Source organism: Rhinatrema bivittatum, chromosome 9 (genome assembly GCF_901001135.1).
Source record: "Rhinatrema bivittatum chromosome 9, aRhiBiv1.1, whole genome shotgun sequence".
Taxonomy (NCBI): domain Eukaryota; kingdom Metazoa; phylum Chordata; class Amphibia; order Gymnophiona; family Rhinatrematidae; genus Rhinatrema; species Rhinatrema bivittatum.
This window is the reverse complement of record NC_042623.1, coordinates 266,808,737-266,831,325: the sequence shown is the minus strand read 5'-3', so window position 1 is coordinate 266,831,325 and position 22,589 is coordinate 266,808,737. Positions and strand designations below refer to the sequence as shown.

At 46.0% G+C, this 22,589-nt stretch overlaps 1 protein-coding gene across 1 annotated transcript in view; it reads right to left on the bottom strand.

Moving 5' to 3' along the window:
- The window catches only part of SRPRB (SRP receptor subunit beta), a 46,509-nt gene that overhangs the window by 9,513 nt on the left and 14,407 nt on the right, over positions 1 to 22,589 (bottom strand). The window contains exons 3-6 of the mRNA XM_029615186.1: positions 22,100 to 22,177; positions 19,074 to 19,156; positions 16,859 to 16,995; positions 4,953 to 5,007 (exon numbers count right to left, since the gene is read on the bottom strand). Coding sequence (XP_029471046.1) covers positions 4,953 to 5,007; positions 16,859 to 16,995; positions 19,074 to 19,156; positions 22,100 to 22,177 — 353 coding nt within the window. The remainder of the gene's footprint in view (positions 1 to 4,952; positions 5,008 to 16,858; positions 16,996 to 19,073; positions 19,157 to 22,099; positions 22,178 to 22,589) is intronic.

Here is a 22,589-nt window from a genome sequence, read left to right as displayed (position 1 = left end):
GGAAAGATGGCTACCGCTGTGTCTACAAGCCGACCACTCTGGCATCCCCGGAACGGCTATGGTGCAGCCTCCCGCCATTGCTCCTCCCAGGTACCTACAAGGGTGCGCGCACGCATCCCACGTTTTTGTACCACCCTTGGCGCAAACCTCGAGGGCGTTCCCTCATGCTGACATCACGCCATCCGGGTATATTACCTTTACAGATTTGCTAGCTCGTTGAGTTAGCAAGGACTCAAATCCGTTCCTGTCTACGCAACTCTGCCGCTTCCGTGATGCCGCAGGAAGCTCTCTCTCTGCCCTTCGGGGTAACCACTAACCTGGGTACCCGCTCCTCAGGGGCCCACTGCTTTATTTCAGGTGCCTTACAGGGAACAGGTACTCGCTCCTCGAAGGCTGCTCTCCCTGCCTCGGTGCCTGTACCTTCTACTACATATCTGGTGGAATCGCATATCAACAGCCAACACCTAGTGAGTATGCTAACACTCAGTCTCTCTCATCCACAGTATCTCTTCACTGGGAGACCTGCTGCGGAACCTCCTGACGTCATCTAGGAGAGAAGGGCTCCCTCTGCCGAGGTCCCTGAGACTGCAACTACAGACTGCCTCACCACTGCCACCTCTGGTGGTTCTCTTCAAGTTGTCTAATAAAGAACTATCTTGTGTAGTACGAGTCTAGCCCAGTGCTGTGGTTCCTCACGGGGCTCCTCCCCGTGGGCGTGGTCATCTCCACAGCACCCAAGGATCCACCAAAACACACGTAACCACAACAGTTCCTCCTCATCCTCTAATGACTGAATCTCGCCTTCTTCTAGAGATTCAAGAATGCTTGCTCCGTTATCATCCTCCATAGCCAAATAAAAAACAAATCCAGAAAAAGATTGTGCATCTACTGTATCCAATCTCTTTCTCTTTTGAAATCTCACAGACTTAGCTGTAGAAAAATCAGCCTGCAAGTGGATCAACATCACCACGCCCCTCTTGTAAGGCATTAAATGCCTGGTGCAAAAATCTAAAAAAATCCTGGTGAGAAAGATGCTGAGCCACTAGCAGTCTCATCCTGCTTTGACTCAGAAGAAAATTCAAACCCCGGCAGCAACTTGGGCAATCCCTGAGCCACTCTGGGACCTCCCTTTAATGACGATACTCCCAGCGTGTCATCCAAATGGTCACTGAATGCAAATCAGCCATTAGAAAGGCTGCTACAGAGAGTTCCCCTGCCACAGAAGCTGCCCTTGATCACGGTTTCTGCATGCCAGTAATAAGATCATGTGACACTACTTTCTTGGCTATTGCTGAAACCTTCAACGATTCCAGGGATCCAGAATCATTGCAGCAAAGGGTGAATAAGGTTCCTTCACAGGAACTGTGTTTGGCTCCACAGCTGCCGCAATGACGTTTCTCCAACATCTGAATTAAATAAGAATTCAGCTTCCAGCTGCAGTGGACAAATAAGAAAAAGCTTCAATACAGGTAATTAGCTAGTTCTCCAACTACTGAATGAATTCAGTCACAGCCACAGTTCCTCTTTGCCACAACAACCGGTAATAGAGTAGGGCAATTAGTGTCTTTGATTCGCTTCACTGCAGGAGCACATCCAAAAAGCATGGCCATAAAACTGCCGCTTTGACAAGTAAAGGGGCTAAAATTAGCATGAAATCCTTTCAATCTGCTGAAAGAGTACAATAAAAAAGCTCCCATCCAATGGCTGGAGGCAGAAAATACTGGCTGAGTTGGTTCTAATCTGTGCTTATGTTCTACCAATGTTATTTATTTAGAACTCTTGTCTCCATTTGGCTGGATGGGAGCATAAACTCCTAGGTTCTGGACTGGTGAAGCCGAAGGTAATGGAACATATTTTACATGTTACCAGACATGAACTGCTGAAGTCTTGTAGACTATCTTAAGAAGGGACCTATGATGCCCCAAAAGCTCATATCTAGCAGCCTCTATACATAATTGCCTCTGGTTGGTCTAAGAAAATATTCAAGACTCCAATGTGCACAAGAATTACCATATCAGATCCAACCAAAGGTTCATCCAGCCCAACCTCCTGTCTGACAGCTGCAAGCAGCAGGTTCTTACAGGAGTGCATAAGAAACATGGCCTAGGTGGGCCAGTTTCATGTAACACAGGAATTTCCTGACAAGGGCAAGCAAAATCTTGGTGCTCATATGATCGGTATAAGAATAGGTTTCTCTACAATATACTCCTGTAGTATTTTAATTCTTATTTAATGTGAATAAGATGGAGTAGACTATGCCACATCTCTCTAAAGTTAAAGGGAATCTGTTTCTTCTTGCAGCTGTGCACGGCCTGAAGGAACATCCCTGCTGCATGTTCCTCATCTTCTCGGGGTAGATCTATGTCCTCCACCTAGTTTTTACAAGCTTAGAACCATCTTGAGTCAGTAACACTGACTGCATTCATTTGATCTGTATTGCTTCTTCGGTGCCGGCTGATTCACAGCAAGCTCCCAGTGCTACAACATACTGCCTGACTACAATTATTGCTGGCTTAGATTCTCTAATGTTATGAAAGACCCTGTTCTATATAACTCCAGCGGTTTTATTGTTCTGAGCTCTCACAAAGTTCTATTTTGGATTTCCATAACTCTGGGATATGCTCATTCCCTGGTGATCACATTCCCTCAGCTGGAGATGGGCCTACTCTCTTGGTTTATTAGACGCACCCCAAAAGCTTTCCCACAGCTACAAAATGACATTTTGCTTCCTATAATGATACTGGTAATTGTGCTTGGGATTTCCAGAACAAGCATGAATAATTTGGTAATTTCAAACCCTCCCTCTGCCCCACCACTAGGGATGTGAATCGTTTTTGAACGATTAAAATTATCATCAGATAATTTTAAAATTGTCCAAAATCGAGTGCACGATACAATACAAATGCCCCCGATTTATCGTCAGGGGCATTTGTATTGTATCGTTAAATAGGGCGCGGGAAAACCGGCACACCAAAACAACCCTAAAACCCACCCCGAACCTTTAAAACAAGTCCCCCACCCTCCCGAACCCCCCCAAAATGTTTTAAATTACCTGGGGTCCAGTGGGGGGCTCCCGGCGCGATCTCCCTCTCTCTGGCCACAACTGCGTTAAGAGAAATGGCGCCGGTGGCCCTTTGCCCTTATGTGATAGGGCAAAGGTAGCGCCGGCGCCATTTTGGTTCCTGGCTCCCGACGTCACGCGTGCAGATCGCCCCCGGACCCCCGCTGGACCCCCAGGGACTTTTGGCCAGCTTGGGGGGGGGGCCTCCTGACCCCCACAAGACTTGCCAAAAGTCCAGTGGGGGTCCGGGGGCGATCTCCTGCACGCGTGACGTCGGGAGCCAGGAACCAAAATGGCGCCGGCGCTACCTTTGCCCTGTCACATAAGGGCAAAGGGCCACCGGCGCCATTTCTCTTAACGCAGTTGTGGCCAGAGAGAGGGAGATCGCGCCGGGAGCCCCCCACTGGACCCCAGGTAATTTAAAACATTTTGGGGGGTTTGGGAGGGTGGGGGATTTGTTTTAAAGGTTCGGGGTGGGTATTAGGGTTTTTTTGCTGTGCCGGTTTTCCCGCCCTCCCCCGATTTACGATTTTTAAAAAAAAACAAAACACGACGATCAGATTTCCCTCCCCCCCCAGCCAAAATCGATCGTTACGACGATCGATCACACGATTCACACCCCTACCCACCACATGCACAATTCACTTGGCTTTCTGTAAAGTGTTTAAGAAAAAAATCATTTATGTCCACCTAATTTTCATTACTAAGGGTTGCTTTGACCTACATAGCTCATGTTTACATATTTTAGCTTTGCTGTAGTAAAACCACCACATGAGACCACAGAAATGCAGATCTCTCCGACCTAAACTAGGTAACTTGTCTGTTGCTCGGCTGTAACTAGATATTAATATTAATGATAAGAACACTGCTCTTTCCTCCCCTTGCCCTTGACATTCTCCATGTGGCCCAGGCACCAGAATCGTTCAGTTAGGCTCTCCGCGCCACTGGGTGGCTGCCATGAAAGTTTTCATTGTAAAGCACATGGAGATTCAGATAAGCTCTTTTCAAACACACATACTTGATGAGCTGCAATTCTGACATTGCCTTCTGTCCCAGACATCTACTGTTTCTTACCAAGATTACTCAACCTTGATGTCTGAATTCTGTTTGGATTTTCTTACAGTTAAGAGGAAAAAAATCCTAATAATTCCTAGGAAGATACTGTGGAGTGTGTAAGTGTGGCTAGTTTTGCTCGAGGTCACAGAAGCAGATCAAAAAATAATTTTAAACACAGGTTCATGTTGGGAGTATCCAGAAACTATATTGATCTTTTATCCTGGGTAGCAATGTGCCATCACCCTATCACTAACCTAACTCTACATACTACTACATTAAACTGTAAAAAAATGTGGAAGCTTTTCCTGCTGTATTCGTCCTTTGGATGCCTCAGGATGTTCTGTCTTTTCCACCCCCCCCCCAGGCCATTCTCCAGCTGTTCAATTTGTAGTCATACTATAGGTGTATAAGGTTACTGCTGCCTCCTTTCACAAGGCCACACTTCAGCTGTTTATGCTGTATTCAAACTAGTCTTAGGGTGCTGCTGTCTCCTCTCCCAAGTTCACTCTTCAGCTATTTGTGCTTTACTCATACTTTTGGTGTATAAGGATATTAGCACAGGCTTCACATCATTATGGCAGGTATGGTCAAGTAGGCAAAACTTTTATAAAAGCTTATATACTTATTTCTACTTGTAAATAAAATAAAAATAAGAACACAGAAGATGTGGCTGATTTTTGTGCATGCTAAACGATTATATACTATTTTTTTGTATTGTGGCTGCTTTAAACAGAAGAGTTAGCTGTCGTTCTACCCCCAACTGCTTCCTGGAAGCAACCGAGCACAGAGAAGGCCATCAAGATGAGGACAGAGAAATAAGACGCCTTCCACTTACAGCTCCTTTTCTAGTTGCTGCTGAATCAGTTTGGCTGATTTTGCCATTGTGATATCTGCAAAAGAAAGAGAAAAGAATGGGGGCAGATAATCATATTTTTAAATCTTACACGACTCACAGACAAGGGGGATTTCCAGTTGTTTTCACCACAAGTGGTGGGGCAATTTTCAAAGCCATTCCTGCAGATAAAACAGTGTTCTACCCATGAAAACAGGCTTTTGGAAAATTGCCCGCCCTGTATGATCCTGTGTACTTCTCCCCACATTTGGGGGAAGGGTTCCTGGGATTGGGGTTAGGGCAAGGACTGAAATAGTGTGTGAATTTTTGAATTGTCAAAAGTACATGCATTGCTTTACACAAAAAAAAAAGTACCTATTTAAGAAAGTACAAATATGCATGAGATAAGTTAGCATACACATTTTTTTCTTTTAGTGGGCAAAGCAATTTCCTGAGTCAGGTGAAAGCAGTAAAGTACTCTTTTGAAAATTTAGATGCCATTTTTTTTTTTTTTTTTTTTTACTGGTCAGCCACTTCAAACTGGATTACATTCAGGTACAGTAGATATTTCCTTGTCCCCAGAAGGTTTACAATCTAATAGGCAATATCATGCATTAAATGCCATTTATAGCACATTTTCTATGTATTTCCTCCTATTGAAATAAGCTGTTTCATATATTTGTATGCATAAAATTGCCTAATGCATGCAAAACAGCTCATGCATAGGCAATTCTAAGTAAATAAAATTGCATGGCTGACTTTGAAAAAAAAAAAGTAGTCAGGTCGGTTATTTTATCACATTTCAGGAAGGTATAGATAAACCATTGTGGGGGATATCAGGACACTAACATGCCTCCCGATGCCACCATGATGTTAAAGGGCCAAATGATCCAAATCTACACCCCCCCCCCCCCCCCCAAAAAAAATAAGCTGGAAAAGGCCCTCGAGAGGTCAGTAGAGACCCCTGCCCAACCCTGTCTGTAGAGACAGCAGCAACCCCAAGTAAAAAAGAAAACAATTTAATAAATGCGCGATGACAACACTCTTCTAACCAATCCTCTGTATGTATGCTACACAAGGACAGTAAACAGGTCTGAGTTGCAACAAAATCAAAACAAATATAGGCACATATTTTATGAATATTCATTGTGGACATAGGAGCCAACTTTTGAAAATCATTAGGGGTGGACAATACAAATTACAGCACCCCCAGCAAGTCTGCTTACAGTATCACATTTCAGCAAGTCTGCTTACAGTAATGGTGTTTTCCGTAGATAGCAGGATGAATTAGCCATATTGCATGGGTGATGTCATCAGGGCGGATTGTGATAAATTGCAGGAAGACTTTGTGAGACTGGAAAATTGGACATCCAAATGGCAGATGAAATTTAATGTGGATAAGTGCAAGGTGATGCATATAGGGAAAAATAACCCATGCTATAATTACACAATGTTAGGTTCCTTATTAGGAGCTACCACCCAAGAAAGAGATCTAGGCGTCATAGTGGATAATACATTGAAATTAGTCAAAAAAGCAAACAGAATGTTGGGAATTATTAGAAAGGGAATGGTGAATAAAAACGGAAAATGTCATAATGCCTCTGTATCGCACCCTGAATACAGTGTACAATTCTGGTCGCCGCATCTCAAAAAAGATATAATTGCTATGGAGAAGGTACAGGGAAGGGTGACCAAAATGATAAAGGGGATGGAACAGCTTCCCTGAGGAAAGACTAAAGAGGTTAGGACTGTTCAGCTTGGAGAAGAGACACCTGAGGGGGGATATGATAGAGGTGTTTAAAATCATGAAAGGTCTAGAACGGGTAAATGTGAATCAGTTAGTTACTCTTTCGGATAATAGAAGGACTAGGGGGCACTCCATGAAGTTAGCAAGTAGCACATTTAAAACTAATCGGAGAAAGTTCTTTTTCACTCAATGCACAATTAAACTCTGGAATTTGTTGCCAGAGGATGTGGTTAGTGCAGTTAGTGTAGCTGGGTTTAAAAAAGGATTGGATAAGTTCTTGGAGATGTCCATTATCTGCTATTAATTAAGTTGACTTAGAAAATAGCCACTGCTATTACTAGAATCAGTAGCATGGGATAGACTTAGTTTTTGGGTACTTGCCAGATTCTTATGGCCTGGATTGGCCAGTGTTGGAAATAGGATGCTGGGCTTGATGGACCCTTGGTCTGACCCAGTATGGCATGTTCTTATGTTCTCTCAGAAAACTTCAAGTTTTTTTGCCCTACTGGGCATGCACGGTTGTTTCCGCGTGAATGAGCCTTCCAGAAGTCTCCTCAGTTCATATCCAAGCAAGAAGATATTCAGGATATATAGAGATGCTGTCGCAGGAACATATGGCTAATTCATCCTGTTATCTACAGAAAACACCATTTATGATAAGCAAACTTGCTTTTTTTCACTGATAAGCAGGCTGAATTAGCTATACTGCATAGGGAGTCCCAAGCTGAGGGTAGTGAAATACACTTTGGCCGTGTGGCCAGCATCTGCCTGGATGATAAATGGTGCAACACTGCATTTCCCACCGCACCATCCAATTTTGCCAGCTCATCCAGGCAGTAATGCGATGTGAATGTGTGGACAGATGACCATGTGGCCACTCTGCAGACGTCCTCAATGGATGCATTTTCTAAATGCACTAGTGAAGCTGCCATCACTCTTGATTTGGTATGCCTTTATATGATATAACAGAGTAAGGAATTTTGCCGCAGAACAATGTTGCATGCAGTATGAAATTCAATTAATGCGAGAGTTCTCTTTGCAACTAGCATCCCCAATCTATTTAGGTCGTATGACAAGAAAAGCTGTGAAGTTTGTCTATGACTGTGCATCGTTTGTAATAAGCTAAGGCTCTTTTGCAGTCCAATGAATGTAACTGCCTCTCCCTTTCATGCTTATGCGGTTTGGGAAAAAAAGTGAGAAGCATAATAGACTGCTGTAAGTGAAATGCGGAGACCACCTTCGGTAAGAACTTCAAATGGGTTCACAAGACTATCTTGTCATGGAAGAATTGGAGGTAATGTGGAAAGTACACCAAAGCCTGCAGTTCGCTTACTCCTCTTGCTGAAGCGATTGCCACTAAGACAACAACTTTCCATGTTAAGAACTTGAGTTCTGTGTTATTCAAGGGTTTCAATGGTGGTTCCATCAATCCCTGCAGGACTATATTCACATTCCAAGGCAATGGAGCAGGGCGCTCTTTCATGAATTGTGTGATGAGTGGATGCTGCGATACAGGATTTCCATCCTCTAAGGAGTGATAAGCGGCTATCACGCTTAAGTGCACACGAATGGAAGAGGTAGCGAGGCCTCTGCTGAAAAGGTAATGAAGGTAATTAGCAACAGAAAAGGTTCACACGTGAATGGGTCTATGGAGTGTTTTTCACACCATGTGGTATAGCAGTTCCACTTGAAGGCATAGTTATATCACGTGGATGGCTTCCTTGCCAAGACTAAGATGACTTCGATCTCCTAAAGTGCAGATAGAAGTGGCATGTCACTGAGGATTATCTCCTCCAGTGGAGAACAACTGCACAAAGATGTTCTGATCTTTTATCTAGGTGACTGTCTCATTAAGCTTCTCCCCAAAGAGGTTGTCACCTAAGCAAGGCAGATCCACTAAATTTGTTGTGGACATCTTTGTGTATGCCACTGGCACGCAGCCATGCCATTCACCTTGCTGCTGTGTGTGAAACCCTCACAGACGGCTTGCAACAGATGCCGCAGATCTTCCATGTCATGAAGGGGTTCTGGTGAGATAGAGGTGGCCATTCTTGGACTGGATGAATGGCTTTAGCTGCTGCATTCATACAGATATTGCACAATATAGAATTGGTGTTACTGAATCAGAGTCAAAAGCATTGAGCCTTGGAAGACCTTCATATCAAAATCGTCCAGTAGCTTGTGGTCCCTTCTGGTGGGGTGAAATTGCATGGAATCTGGTTATTTTCACCCTGCACATGGCTGACAACCACTACGGAGTTATGTGGAAGTTATACAATACCATAGCCCAATGATTTCTGGAGACGAAATTTGAAGTCCAGCTTATGCGCCATGGTAGTACCTGAAGAAGGGTTCTCATAAGAACATAAGAACATAAGAAAATGCCATACTGGGTCAGACCAAGGGTCCATCAAGCCCAGCATCCTGTTTCCAACAGTGGCCAATCCAGGCCATAAGAACCTGGCAAGTACCCAAAAACTAAGTCTATTCCATGTAACCATTGCTAATGGCAGTGGCTATTCTCTAAGTGAACCTAATAGCAGGTAATGGACTTCTCCTCCAAGAACTTATCCAATCCTTTTTTAAACACAGCTATACTACCTGCACGAACCACATTCTCTGGCAACAAATTCCAGAGTTTAATTGTGCGTTGAGTAAAAAAGAACTTTCTCCGATTAGTTTTAAATGTGCCCCATGCTAACTTCATGGAGTGTCCCCTAGTCCTTCTACTATCTGAAAGAGTAAATAACCGATTCACATCTACCCGTTCTAGACCTCTCATGATTTTAAACACCTCTATCATATCCCCCCTCAGTCGTCTCTTCTCCAAGCTGAAAAGTCCTAATCTCTTTAGTCTTTCCTCATAGGGGAGTTGTTCCATTCCCCTTATCATTTTGGTAGCCCTTCTCTGTACCTTCTCCATCGCAATTATATCTTTTTTGAGATGCGGCGACCAGAATTGTACACAGTATTCAAGGTGCGGTCTCACCATGGAGCGATACAGAGGCATTATGACATTTTCCGTTTTATTCATCATTCCTTTTCTAATAATTCCCAACATTCTGTTTGCTTTTTTGACTGCCGCAGCACACTGAACCGACGATTTCAATGTGTTATCCACTATGACACCTAGATCTCTTTCTTGGGTTGTAGCACCTAATATGGAACCCAACATCGTGTAATTATAGCATGGGTTATTTTTCCCTATATGCATCACCTTGCACTTTTCCACTTCTCCTAGAATATGTTTGTAGCAGTAGGTGCGAAGGGAAAGTGGTGGGCTCACTTGGAATTTTTAAAATCTACAGCAGGCTCATCATTTCTGTGCAGGGATCTGGATCCTTCTGAATTTCGACCTTTAAAATCGTTATCACCTTTTCTACAAAGCAGAAATAAGTCAGTCTTCCGGAGGAGAGGAATGATCTGGTGTTTCCTCTAGCGGGGTTGAGGGAATGCCCATGGAGCTACAGTGAGACTCCCCAGAAGGCAGCATAGGACTTTCTGATCTCAGGGAAAGGTTCCCAAAAAGGTGCCGAAGGAGCAAGAAGCTCTTCGTCAAAGTCCCCAAAAGAACCTATTGCAGACAACTGGGATACAGCTGGTCCCATCAGTTCGGTCTCTATCAGTCAGATCGGGTATACTGAAAGAAAGGTTGGCGATGGAGCCTGCAGAAATAAATATGTAAAAACGTTCTGTACAACAACCGTGATCTGCTCCACTGCCCGTTGAGATTGCCAGCTAGGAGAGTAGAGAATATGGTCTTCGTGTTCTACACTTTTTGTTCTTTTTCCAGCGCAGGTACAGACATGAGAGGTAAGAGAAAGCAAACAGGCTGAGGAGTGGTAAGCCTGAGACTTTGCTGCCATAGACTGGAAGGGAGAAAAGATCCATGGGTAATAGAGTCTATATGTTTTCTAGATCAATAAGCAGACTATAGCACTGTTAGCTCCCTGTACAAAGGAACAGCGGGAGGGTGGGAAGGGGTAAGAAGGGGTCAGGGGGGAAGTTTGAAATGGGAAAAAACTGGGACCACTTTGATATTTCTGGTATTACTTAAATGGCTGGGGCCTAGGTGTTTTGAGTTGGCTTAAAAATTAAGAATGATTATGTTGGTTCCATTTTTATCTGCTGAATCAGAAACGCAATTTTGTACGCATACAGTGTGGATAGAAAACTAAGATTGTTAGCAGAAATAGAGGTGTAAATGAAAATGCTTGATCTTGAATAAAATACTTTTATTTATTTTATTTTTTTTTAAATTAAAGGTCCATGGGCCCCTGATGGAGTTTGAATCGGTGTCCCAAAGGAAGGGTATACAACTCTTGAAGTCTTGGTGGCAACTGCTGATAGTATATCCAGTGGGTATGGGGGACCCACAGGTGGGACAGGTTCTTACCACTCCTCAAGCAGAGCCTCCAGAGATGGATGAGCGAAATAGCTCTTAAAGGAGCCTGATGTGTAAGAAGGGGCTGGAGACCTGGGATCTTCTCTAGGTCTTTGGTGAGAAATTAATCTCCCTTCTCATGTCATCGCTTTTTCTTTTTAAGTGGTGGGGCATCTGCCCCTTGGATCCAATCAGAAGATTGCTTCTCTTGTTGATGTACGACATTGGAACGTGGGCACAGCTGGCGTTGACAGTGTGCACATCATGTCCTACACCACCTTCTCCAAGCATGTCCTGTCTCGGGATGCGTTGGCTACGGCGCAATTGGCGCATGGTGCTCCGTCCCCAGCGCCTGGTGTGCCCCCTTCAGCTCAGGGGGCACCACCTTTGATTCATGGGGGGGGGGGGTGTCCCCAGCTCCTGGTGTGTCACTTTTAATGAATGGTGCGCTGTCTTTGGTACAGTGTGCAATTTCTCCAATGCAGGGAGCATCTGCCGCTCAGCATGCGGTTCAGAGCAGTCGACAATGTGAGATGAAGCCCGTAGCATTCCTGCGGAGGCTGGCTGCTGCTCCCAAGTTTGGGGGCAATGCAGTTGTCCCAGAGAAGACTGCACAGAGCGTGTGTTCCCCTACCTCTCCCGACGAAGATGGGGAAACTGAGGATTGTCCAGAGGCTGGAGTTTCCTCTACTCAGAGCAGAGCGATTTTGTCTGCCCACTGCCTCTGCGCTCTAGGAGATAACCTCCCGCAGTCATGACAGTTTGCCTGCTTGTGATCCAGACCCAGGCATAGGTAGCAATAGTTGTGGCCATCTGTGATGGACATTATATGGCCACAACTGCAATACTCAAAGCTGGAGGTCTTCCTCTGAGACATTGAGCACTGAAAAATGCTGTTTGGGGTCGCCGAAGCGAGAATTTTTATTTATTTATTTATTTTTTAAAAACAGGAGAACTCGAGAGACGGGATTCTGCACCCGTGTGAGGAGACTTCTGGAAGGTTCATTTGCGCAGGAACCACCACACATGCCCAGTAGGGTAAAAAGCTTGAAGCTTTGAGAGACAGCTCTGCCTAATGCCACCCTGATGACATCACCCATGCAGCATGGCTAATTCAACCTGCTTATCAACAGAAAAAATAAAATAAAACCACAGTGGGTTGTGGGAGTGACTGACCAGCCTGTATTTAAATGTCCAGAGAGAAGCAGGTAATGCAGATATAGGGAAGACGCAAGGGGTCAAAACAAAAGCCACAGAAGCACTCAACCAGCTCACCCACATCAGTCTCCTCTCCTTCCCCACCCTCTGTAGTCTCTCCCCCTTCTCCACCACACTTTCAAGCCCCACCCCGCTCCCGTTTTATCTTATATTCTCCTAATCTCTTCCATCTCCTCTCCCCCTCTTATCTTTTCCTCTCTTCTCTCCCTCTGCACTTTATAAAATTCTCCTTCTCCTGCATAGGTGTATTTTGACATATTTGGGGTCAGTGGGTTTAACCTCATCTGCTTACTTCACTTCCTACTCTCCCCCCTTAGCTTGCTCTGCTCCCCATTTCCCCTTGACCCATCCCTTCTGTTCCCCTCCCAATTCCTCTTCCTATCTCTCCACCCCTAGCATGTTCCTTAGCCAGATCCTTTCCTCTATAGGCTTAGTTCAGTCATCCCCTCACTCCTCCTGAACATGTTAGGCTTCCCTTTGACAGGCTCAGCTCACTTCTCCATTTGTGAGTTCCCTTCCTTCACAGGCTTGGATCACTTTCTTGCTCTGCCCTCCCTGAGTCCTGGAACAGTTCTTTTTTTTTTTTATGAAACGGCTCCTGCCTCCCCACATTCCTTGCCGCACTTCTCCTGGCTCGCACAGATTCCAGGCCAGGGCCAGTCCATGGCCTGGAAAGCCTACATAAAACACTCTGCCACATGCATATCCTCAGTCTTGGCAGCTCAGTAGTCCGCATCTTCCCAGTTCTAGGGTTAGAGCTGCATGTTGTTCATCCCACTCTCTGCTTGGAAACCCCAGAGATAACTGCTGTACCTTGTGGGATTATAACAGGGGAGTTTTTAAATTTTTTTTTTTTAATTTTGTCAAGCCTTGACTACGGTCCCTCTCTATCAGAGCTGTCACGGGGGAGCAATTTTTAAGTGAGACTTTCAGCCCATGGCATCGCAAACCATCACAACCTCCTTCCCTTTTCCCATCCTTCCAGAAAAAAAACAGTATTTGCACCAGTGACTGCAGATCTGAAAGAAACGAGCAAATACTACCTGTGCCTCACCCTGGCCTCATCCCAGCTAGCACAGAAATCTTTAACAAACTTAAAATAGTTTTCCAACCTTTTGGTCTACAGTTTTATCCTCTGTCTGCTTGCTCTTGGCATTCTCTTAGCTTCTCTCTGCCTCCTCATTTCTGTTCTGATCTTCTTCTCATTTTGTTTATCATTTCTATTAATTTTTCTTCCATGTGTATCTCTTTTTCTAAGTATGTCTTACCACAGCTCATTTTCTCTCACCTCTTCCTGCCACTTCCATTCCTCTGGACACCCCTTCATTCCTCTTCTCTCCACCAGGATTCCCTCTCCTTACAAACCTTCTCTTGGCCTACCTCCATCAGACCTCCTCCTCTCTGTCCCACACAGCTCCTTTCACAGTCTTCTTCACTTCTCTCACCCTCTTAAGTCTAACCTCTCATCCCAACTCTTCTAATCACAACCCATGTCCTCTCTCCCAGCTTGCATCTCCTTTTTCCCTTCTCTCAAATCACAGCCCATGTCCACTCTCTCAACCCTTCTTTTAGCCCTTTCAGCTCCTCTTCCAGCCCCTCTTATCCTCATAGCCTGTTTACTCTTCTGCCTCTCCCACAGCCCCACCAGCAGCCCCTCTTCCCCTCAATTCCTCTCCTAGCCAACATTCCTCCCCTATCTCCCAACAGTTCTGTCAGCTTCTCTTTCTCCTCCAACACAGTGTGGCTGGGAAAGGGAAAGAGGAAGAGGAACAGAGGTGCTATCAGCAGCACTGCACCTCGGGAAGGCAGTCTGTCCTAAACTGCAGCTGAGGGGCTGCAGGGGGTGGGTGGAAGTAGCAGAGGAGACACAAGCACTTCCTGCAGCCCATTGGTCAGACATTCCATAGGCAGCTGAGGGGCTGCAGGGGTGGGTGGAAGTAGCAGAGGAGACACAAGCACTTCCTGCAGCCCATTGGTCAGACATTCCATAGGCAGCTGAGGGGCTGCAGGGGTGGGTGGAAGTAGCAGAGGAGACACAAGCACTTCCTGCAGCCCATTGGTCAGACATTCCACAGGCATCTGAGGGGCTGCAGGGGTGGGTGGAAGTAGCAGAGGAGACACAAGCACTTCCTGCAGCCCATTGGTCAGACATTCCACAGGCATCTGAGGGGCTGCAGGGGTGGGTGGAAGTAGCAGAGGAGACACAAGCACTTCCTGCAGCCCATTGGTCAGACATTCCACAGGCAGCTGAGGGGCTGCAGGGGTGGGTGGAAGTAGCAGAGGAGACACAAGCACTTCCTGCAGCCCATTGGTCAGACATTCCATAGGCAGCTGAGGGGCTGCAGGGGTGGGTGGAAGTAGCAGGAGACACAAGCACTTCCTGCAGCCCATTGGTCAGACATTCCACAGGCAGCTGAGGGGCTGCAGGGGTGGGTGGAAGTAGCAGAGGAGACACAAGCACTTCCTGCAGCCCATTGGTCAGACATTCCATAGGCAGCTGAGGGGCTGCAGGGGTGGGTGGAAGTAGCAGGAGACACAAGCACTTCCTGCAGCCCATTGGTCAGACATTCCACAGGCAGCTGAGGGGCTGCAGGGGTGGGTGGAAGTAGCAGGAGACACAAGCACTTCCTGCAGCTCATTGGTCAGACATTCCACAGGCAGCTGAGGGGCTGCAGGGGTGGGTGGAAGTAGCAGGAGACACAAGCACTTCCTGCAGCCCATTGGTCAGACATTCCACAGGCAGCTGAGGGGCTGCAGGGGTGGGTGGAAGTAGCAGGAGACACAAGCACTTCCTGCAGCCCATTGGTCAGACATTCCACAGGCATCTGAGGGGCTGCAGGGGTGGGTGGAAGTAGCAGAGGAGACACAAGCACTTCCTGCAGCCCATTGGTCAGACATTCCACAGGCATCTGAGGGGCTGCAGGGGTGGGTGGAAGTAGCAGAGGAGACACAAGCACTTCCTGCAGCCCATTGGTCAGACATTCCATAGGCAGCTGAGGGGCTGCAGGGGTGGGTGGAAGTAGCAGAGGAGACACAAGCACTTCCTGCAGCCCATTGGTCAGACATTCCATAGGCAGCTGAGGGGCTGCAGGGGTGGGTGGAAGTAGCAGGAGACACAAGCACTTCCTGCAGCTCATTGGTCAGACATTCCACAGGCAGCTGAGGGGCTGCAGGGGTGGGTGGAAGTAGCAGGAGACACAAGCACTTCCTGCAGCCCATTGGTCAGACATTCCACAGGCAGCTGAGGGGCTGCAGGGGTGGGTGGAAGTAGCAGAGGAGACACAAGCACTTCCTGCAGCCCATTGGTCAGACATTCCATAGGCAGCTGAGGGGCTGCAGGGGTGGGTGGAAGTAGCAGAGGAGACACAAGCACTTCCTGCAGCCCATTGGTCAGACATTCCACAGGCATCTGAGGGGCTGCAGGGGTGGGTGGAAGTAGCAGAGGAGACACAAGCACTTCCTGCAGCCCATTGGTCAGACATTCCACAGGCAGCTGAGGGGCTGCAGGGGTGGGTGGAAGTAGCAGAGGAGACACAAGCACTTCCTGCAGCCCATTGGTCAGACATTCCATAGGCAGCTGAGGGGCTGCAGGGGTGGGTGGAAGTAGCAGGAGACACAAGCACTTCCTGCAGCCCATTGGTCAGACATTCCATAGGCAGCTGAGGGGCTGCAGGGGTGGGTGGAAGTAGCAGGAGACACAAGCACTTCCTGCAGCTCATTGGTCAGACATTCCACAGGCAGCTGAGGGGCTGCAGGGGTGGGTGGAAGTAGCAGGAGACACAAGCACTTCCTGCAGCCCATTGGTCAGACATTCCATAGGCAGCTGAGGGGCTGCAGGGGTGGGTGGAAGTAGCAGAGGAGACACAAGCACTTCCTGCAGCCCATTGGTCAGACATTCCACAGGCATCTGAGGGGCTGCAGGGGTGGGTGGAAGTAGCAGAGGAGACACAAGCATTTCCTGCAGCCCATTGGTCAGACATTCCACAGGCAGTCAACAGTCTGCAGGAGGCAGTGGGAGCAGCAGCAGGGAGAGAGAAGCCCCCAATTCATAGAAGTGTAGGAGGCAATACTGCAGTTGCTCAAGCACCCACTTAGCTGGTGCTTATGATTTGTTTTTATCCCTTCAGGACTGGAGTTAGTCATCCCTAATGTATTACAGCCCAACTTTATCTCCAATGTTCCCACAAATTTTTGAAAGGCTGCGTGCGCAGAAATTTTTTTTGTTCAACTTTTTATAAGCCAAAATCAAATTTATGCACTATGAACTTGCTGAATGTAAATATCGAGACTTATTGTGTGTGCACAGCTTACAGGGAACAGTGTTTACCTCACTTCAGTCCTTCCTGGCCTGTTGGTTTCTCCTGTCTCCAACAGCACATCTCATTATTATTTGATACCTAACCTCCTCTTGTATTCCACTGCACTGAACCTTGCTTACTGTAGGCTCCCTTCACATCTGTGCTTTCCCCTTCCCAGATATTTTAGTTTCTCTTCCTTAAACCTCGATTCTTGCAGGATAAGTCTTCCACTCCAACCAGCCCCATCACTCAGGCCCAGTACCTTGCTTATTGCAGGCTACCAGCAGAGGGGGAGCATTCTTCAGCAGAACGCTGTCGGTCAGTAACTGATACAGAAATTCTGCAGCATCTTTTACCTCCCGCTGGAAAGCTGCGCTGTCCACCACAAACACGATTGCCCTGTATAAAAGCACACAACAAAGTGCTCAGACAGAACAGTGTGAAAGCATGATGACCTGCCGAACAGACTCAGCCTCGGGAAACCCTAATTTCAGAAGCTGGCTCAGAGCTCTTGGAGACTCCCAGCCTAGAAAAGCAATGAAGCCCGTCCCTCAGAGATTTACAGCTCTCCAAACATTAAAACTACTTGCTTTGTAATTACAAGGAGGCTTTTGTTTTTTGGAAGCTTCTTGATCTGGTAGTTCCCCCTTTTTCTTCCAGCTCACTTGGAACCAGTGATTATTATTATTTAATGATTTTATATACCGTCCATCATTCATGAAATATCACAACGGGATCCTGATGCCATGAGCCACTATTCACAACTACCTGAGATTTTTACATAGGCTCTCCATCCCACGGCTCCTAGTCTGGTTACTGCAACAACAGTCCTGAGGTTGGGAACCATGATCCAAATCTGGTCACCAGCTGTCACCCTTATCAATGATCACAACTTCCTCCTTTCTAGGGACTGGGAATGCTGCCTTCTCAGCAGTTAATCCAAGGTGCAAATTGAACAAGGGTACGTTTGCATGGCAGTATGCAGCACTACCACTGAACTACTGGGCCCTTCTAATCACAAGGAGGATTTGAAAACATTGCGTTGGGTCCTCTAATTTCTTTCAAAGGGAAAAGAAAGACAATAAGTGAGACAGCTGTGCTTTGAGATAAAATAATATTTATCATGGACTCTTAGGTTAAGAATTAGGGATGTGAATCGTTTTTGAATGATTAAAATTATCATCAGATAATTTTAAAATCGTCCTAAATCGTTAGAGTGCACGATACAATACAAATGCCCCCGATTTATTGTCAGGGGCATTTGTATTGTATCGTTAAATAGGGCACGGGAATTATTTGGGGGCGGGCGGGAAAACCGGCACACCAAAACAATCCCTAAACCCACCCCGACCCTTTAAAACCAATTCCTTACCCTCCCCCACCCTCCCGAACCCCCGCAAAATGTTAAATTACCTGGTGGTCCAGTTGGGGGGGGGGTCCCGGCGCGATCTCCCGCTCTCGGGCCAGAGGCGCCATTTTGGCTGCCACTAATTAACATGGCGCCGATGGCCCAATAAACAAAAAAACCCACCCGACCCTTTAAATCAACCCCCCCTTAGCCTCCCCCACCCTCCCGACCCTTTTTTTTTTAGGGAGGCCCGCGCCACTAAAAAAAAAAAAACCCACCTGACCCTTTAAATCGACCCCCCTTAGCCTCCCCCACCCTCCCGACCCTTTTTTTTTTAGGGAGGCCCATGCCGCTAAAAAAAAAAAACCCACCCGACACTTTAAATCGACCTCACCCTCCCGACCCCCCCCCAAACCTTTTAAAATTACCTGGTGGTCCAGGGGGGCCTCGGGGAGAGATTTCCCGTTCCCAGGCATCAGCTGTTCTAAAAAAAAATGGCGCCGATGCCCCTTTGCCCTTACCATGTGACAGGGTATCCGTGCCATTGGCCGGCCCCTGTCACATGGTAGGAGCACTGGATGGCCGGCGCCATCTTTAAAGATGGCGCCGGCCATCTTTACTCATCAGCCCCTATTATAGAGTATAGTATAATAGGGGCTGATGAGTAAAGATGGCCGGCGCCATCTTATAATAGGGGCTGATGAGTAAAGATGGCGCCGGCCATCCAGTGCTCCTACCATGCGACAGGGGCCGGCCAATGGCCCGGATACCCTGTCACATGGTAAGGGCAAAGGGGCATCGGCGCCATTTTTTTTTAGAACAGCTGATGCCTGGGAACGGGAAATCTCTCCCCGAGGCCCCCCTGGACCACCAGGTAATTTTAAAAGGTTTTGGGGGGGGGGGGGGGGTCGGGAGGGTGGGGTCAATTTAAAGGGTCGGGTGGGGGTTTTTTTTTTAGCGGCGCGGGCCTCCCTAAAAAAAAATTTAGCGATGTGAATTGGAATCGGAAACGATTCCAATTCACATATCTTAATGATCAGATTTCCCCCCCCCCCCCCAGCCGAATCTGATCGTTAAGACGATCTGGCACACGATTCACATCTCTATTAAGAATTCCTCTGCTCCTTACCTAGCTGTTGCTTTAAACCGCTCCAAGAACTGAAGCCGCAAGCTTTTATGTCCCGGAACGTCAATTAAGGTCAAGGTGATGCCCTGAGAATGTAGAACACACGATTTCAATGATCTATCATCACCAGAAAAACTGTACATAAACACTGCTTCTAAGAGTTCCTGGGAAGAGTCTCCTACCATAGGATTTAACATTACTGCAAGAAGTTTGTGTGTTCAAGACCTAAGCATGATCTGTGTCCAACACAAACAGCCTTTTAATTTTTGAGGAAATCTGTGTGAGATTAAGCACTCTCTGGCAGCAGAAATATGAGCAGGTGTGAACAGAATACCCAGGATTATCAGTGAAAGGAAAAGTAAAATATCAACTGCCAGACTTTTTCCTCACTACCTCCTTCCCATCAATAGCCTCTCTGCCTCATCTCCCCCCTTGTAGCTCAACTTTCTTCCTTCTACATGTCTCTGCCTATAGTCTCTAACAAATCGTCCGCTGCAAGGCAGTTCTGCAGCTCATAGTTCCCACTTTTGAAACCTGTACCTCCTTTTTCCATCGATAAGCAGGGCTGAATTAGTGATTGCATGTGGGGAGTGCCAAACGGAAGGATTGTAGCAGAGTGTTTCTTGAATAAATAATCCGAATACCAGCATGGAGAATAGACTATTGGGTAAACAACCTACACAAAACCGCTCGTCCGAATATGTCGGAGAGATTGTCCAGACAGCAGTGGGATACAATGGTGTATACTGATGTTGCAGCTATGCAGATGTTTTCAAGTGATACTGCTCACAGTTGAGCCACTATGTAGCCATGGCTCTAACTTGATGGTTGTAAATTCCAGAGACTTTCAGGCTCCACAGCCCCACACCTCCTGCAGCAGAAGGTTCATTTACATACCATTCCCAGCAGCCCCCTCCAGAGGTCACCACAAACGGCCAGAGCACCATGAAACCAGGGCATAAATTACATCAAAATGATAGGATAGATCAAATTGGTGGAGGGGTAGCACCGAGTCAAATAGGATAAAAATTTAGCAGGAAACAAAATGCAATGTTGAATCTTTATGGATAGAAATTCCAGGTGAAAAAGGGAAATAAAATAGCAGTGAGAATATATAACCATCCACCTGGTCAGAATGAACAGACAGACCATGAAATGCTAAAAGAAATTAGGGAGGCTAGCAAAATCAGTAGCAGAGTAACAAGAGGGAATTTCAATTACCTCAGTATTGACAGGGTGAATGTCACTTCAGGCCATGCTAGGGAAGTAAAGTTCCTAGATGAAATAAATGACTGCTTCACAAAGCAGCTGATACAAGAACTAACAAGAGGTGAAATTATTTTAGACCTAGACCTTAGTGGAACACAAGATTTGGTGCGAGAGGTAACAGTGCTGGGGCCACCTGGCAACAGTTATCACAACATGATAAAATCTGACGGAACTAGAGGGAGAACACCAAAGATATCTACCGTGACAGCTCTTAGCTAAGAACATAAGAAAATGCCATACTGGGTCAGACCAAGGGTCCATCAAGCCAGCATCCTGTTTCCAACAGTGGCCAATCCAGGCCACAAGAACCTGGCAAGTACCCAAAAACTAAGTCTATTCCATGTAACCATTGCTAATGGCAGTGGCTATTCTCTAAGTGAACTTAATAGCAGGTAATGGACTTCTCCTCCAAGAACTTATCCAATCCTTTTTTAAACACAGCTACACTAACTGCACTAACCACATCCTCTGACAACAAATTCCAGAGTTTGTGCGCTGAGTAAAAAAGAACTTTCTCCGATTAGTTTTAAATGTGCCCCATGCTAACTTCATGGAGTGCCCCCTAGTCTTTCTACTATCCGAAAGAGTAAATAACCGATTCACATCTACCCGTTCTAGACCTCTCATGATTTTAAACACCTCTATCATATCCCCCCTCAGCCGTCTCTTCTCCAAGCTGAAAAGTCCTAACCTCTTCAGCCTTTCCTCACAGGGGAGCTGTTCCATCCCCTTTATCATTTTGGTTGCCCTTCTCTGTACCTTCTCCATCGCAATTATATCTTTTTTGAGATGCAGCGACCAGAATTGTACACAGTATTCAAGGTGCGGTCTTACCATGGAGCGATACAGCTTTCAAAAAGGTGACTGATACAGAAAAATGATTAGGAAAAAACTGAAAGGTGCAACTGCAAAGGATAAGAGTTTAGACTGGGCATGGAGATGGTTTAAAAATACCATCTTGTTGGTAATCTTGCATTAGCCTGGAATATTCCATACTTTAAATAAAGAACTTTCTTTAAGCTGCAGGAATTGTTTATTTTGATAATCCACAACAGCAAATTCACAATTATGGAAATACAGTTTTAAAATATCAGTCTTGAGGAAATACAAACGTAACTAATAACATATTCCTATTAGTCATGACTTCTATGGATTTTTCCAGAAAGCCAGGCTACCTTCCAAAATATTTCCCCCCCAGTATCACCTTCTACAGTTCCTTTTTTTTTTTTTGGATGATAAAAAGAACTGATTTTAAATACTGTGATTATACTTACTAAAACTGTAAGCCATTTTGCTTTTGGTTAGAAAGACAGTATATGAATGCAAATAGACAGACAAAAGCATCCTATCACGACGCCATGGATCAAAAGACAGCAAACAAAAGTAGGCAAGGCAAATTCACTAAAAGGGGCATTAAACAGCCAAGCCTTGCAACTCTCTAAAACTAAGATATTATATTTACACTCTCAACTCTTTAGGCATGGAGTTGCTGAAGAGCAAACACGCACATTTTTGAAACTTGAAAATAACTAGATGTAGCTGAGACAGTAAGGCAGCTACGGGCAAGTCACTCCAATGCCTTGCTCCTTCCAGATTTCTAGGTCAGAAAAGTATCATCTGGACATGTGTTTGTACTGGAAACAGCCTAACATTTTTAAAAGGGTGTCTCGCATCAATTCGGAGGTGGCATTTGTGTTCCTGACTATTCTAAGCAGAAACTGCCAATATGTCAGAAGCAGTAGGACCCAGTGTCACTTCACCTTGTCATCTTTGACTCTGTATGCAGCTGAACTTTCTGTGATGGAAGTCTGAGTCCATTTATATTTTCCAGTCAAAAGCTGTAAAGAAGAGCACAAAGAATGAATAAAGCTGGTACGTGGCTACTGGTTTCCAGCCTCTGCCTGCCAGTTACATCCTCTCGCCAGTTTTTGTTTAGAATGAATTTTCTTACTGAAAAATGATAAACAAAACTGGCAATAGTGATTAGACTTTCTTGACTTTTACAATCTGCAGTACTGATATGGAGACCCAAGTGAAAATGTACAGGACAGCTTCTAAGGCCAAGTCCATAAGCAAAATACATCAGCACTGTCTGAATTTTCAAGAAGGCTCATCAAAGAACTGCACAGAGCATATGAATGCAAATAAGCATGCGGTAACCTGCATGGCGTGGCAGACTCTACCATCAGAAGCTTGCTGGGCAGACTGGATGGACCATTTGGTCCTTTTCTGCCATCATTACTATGCTAC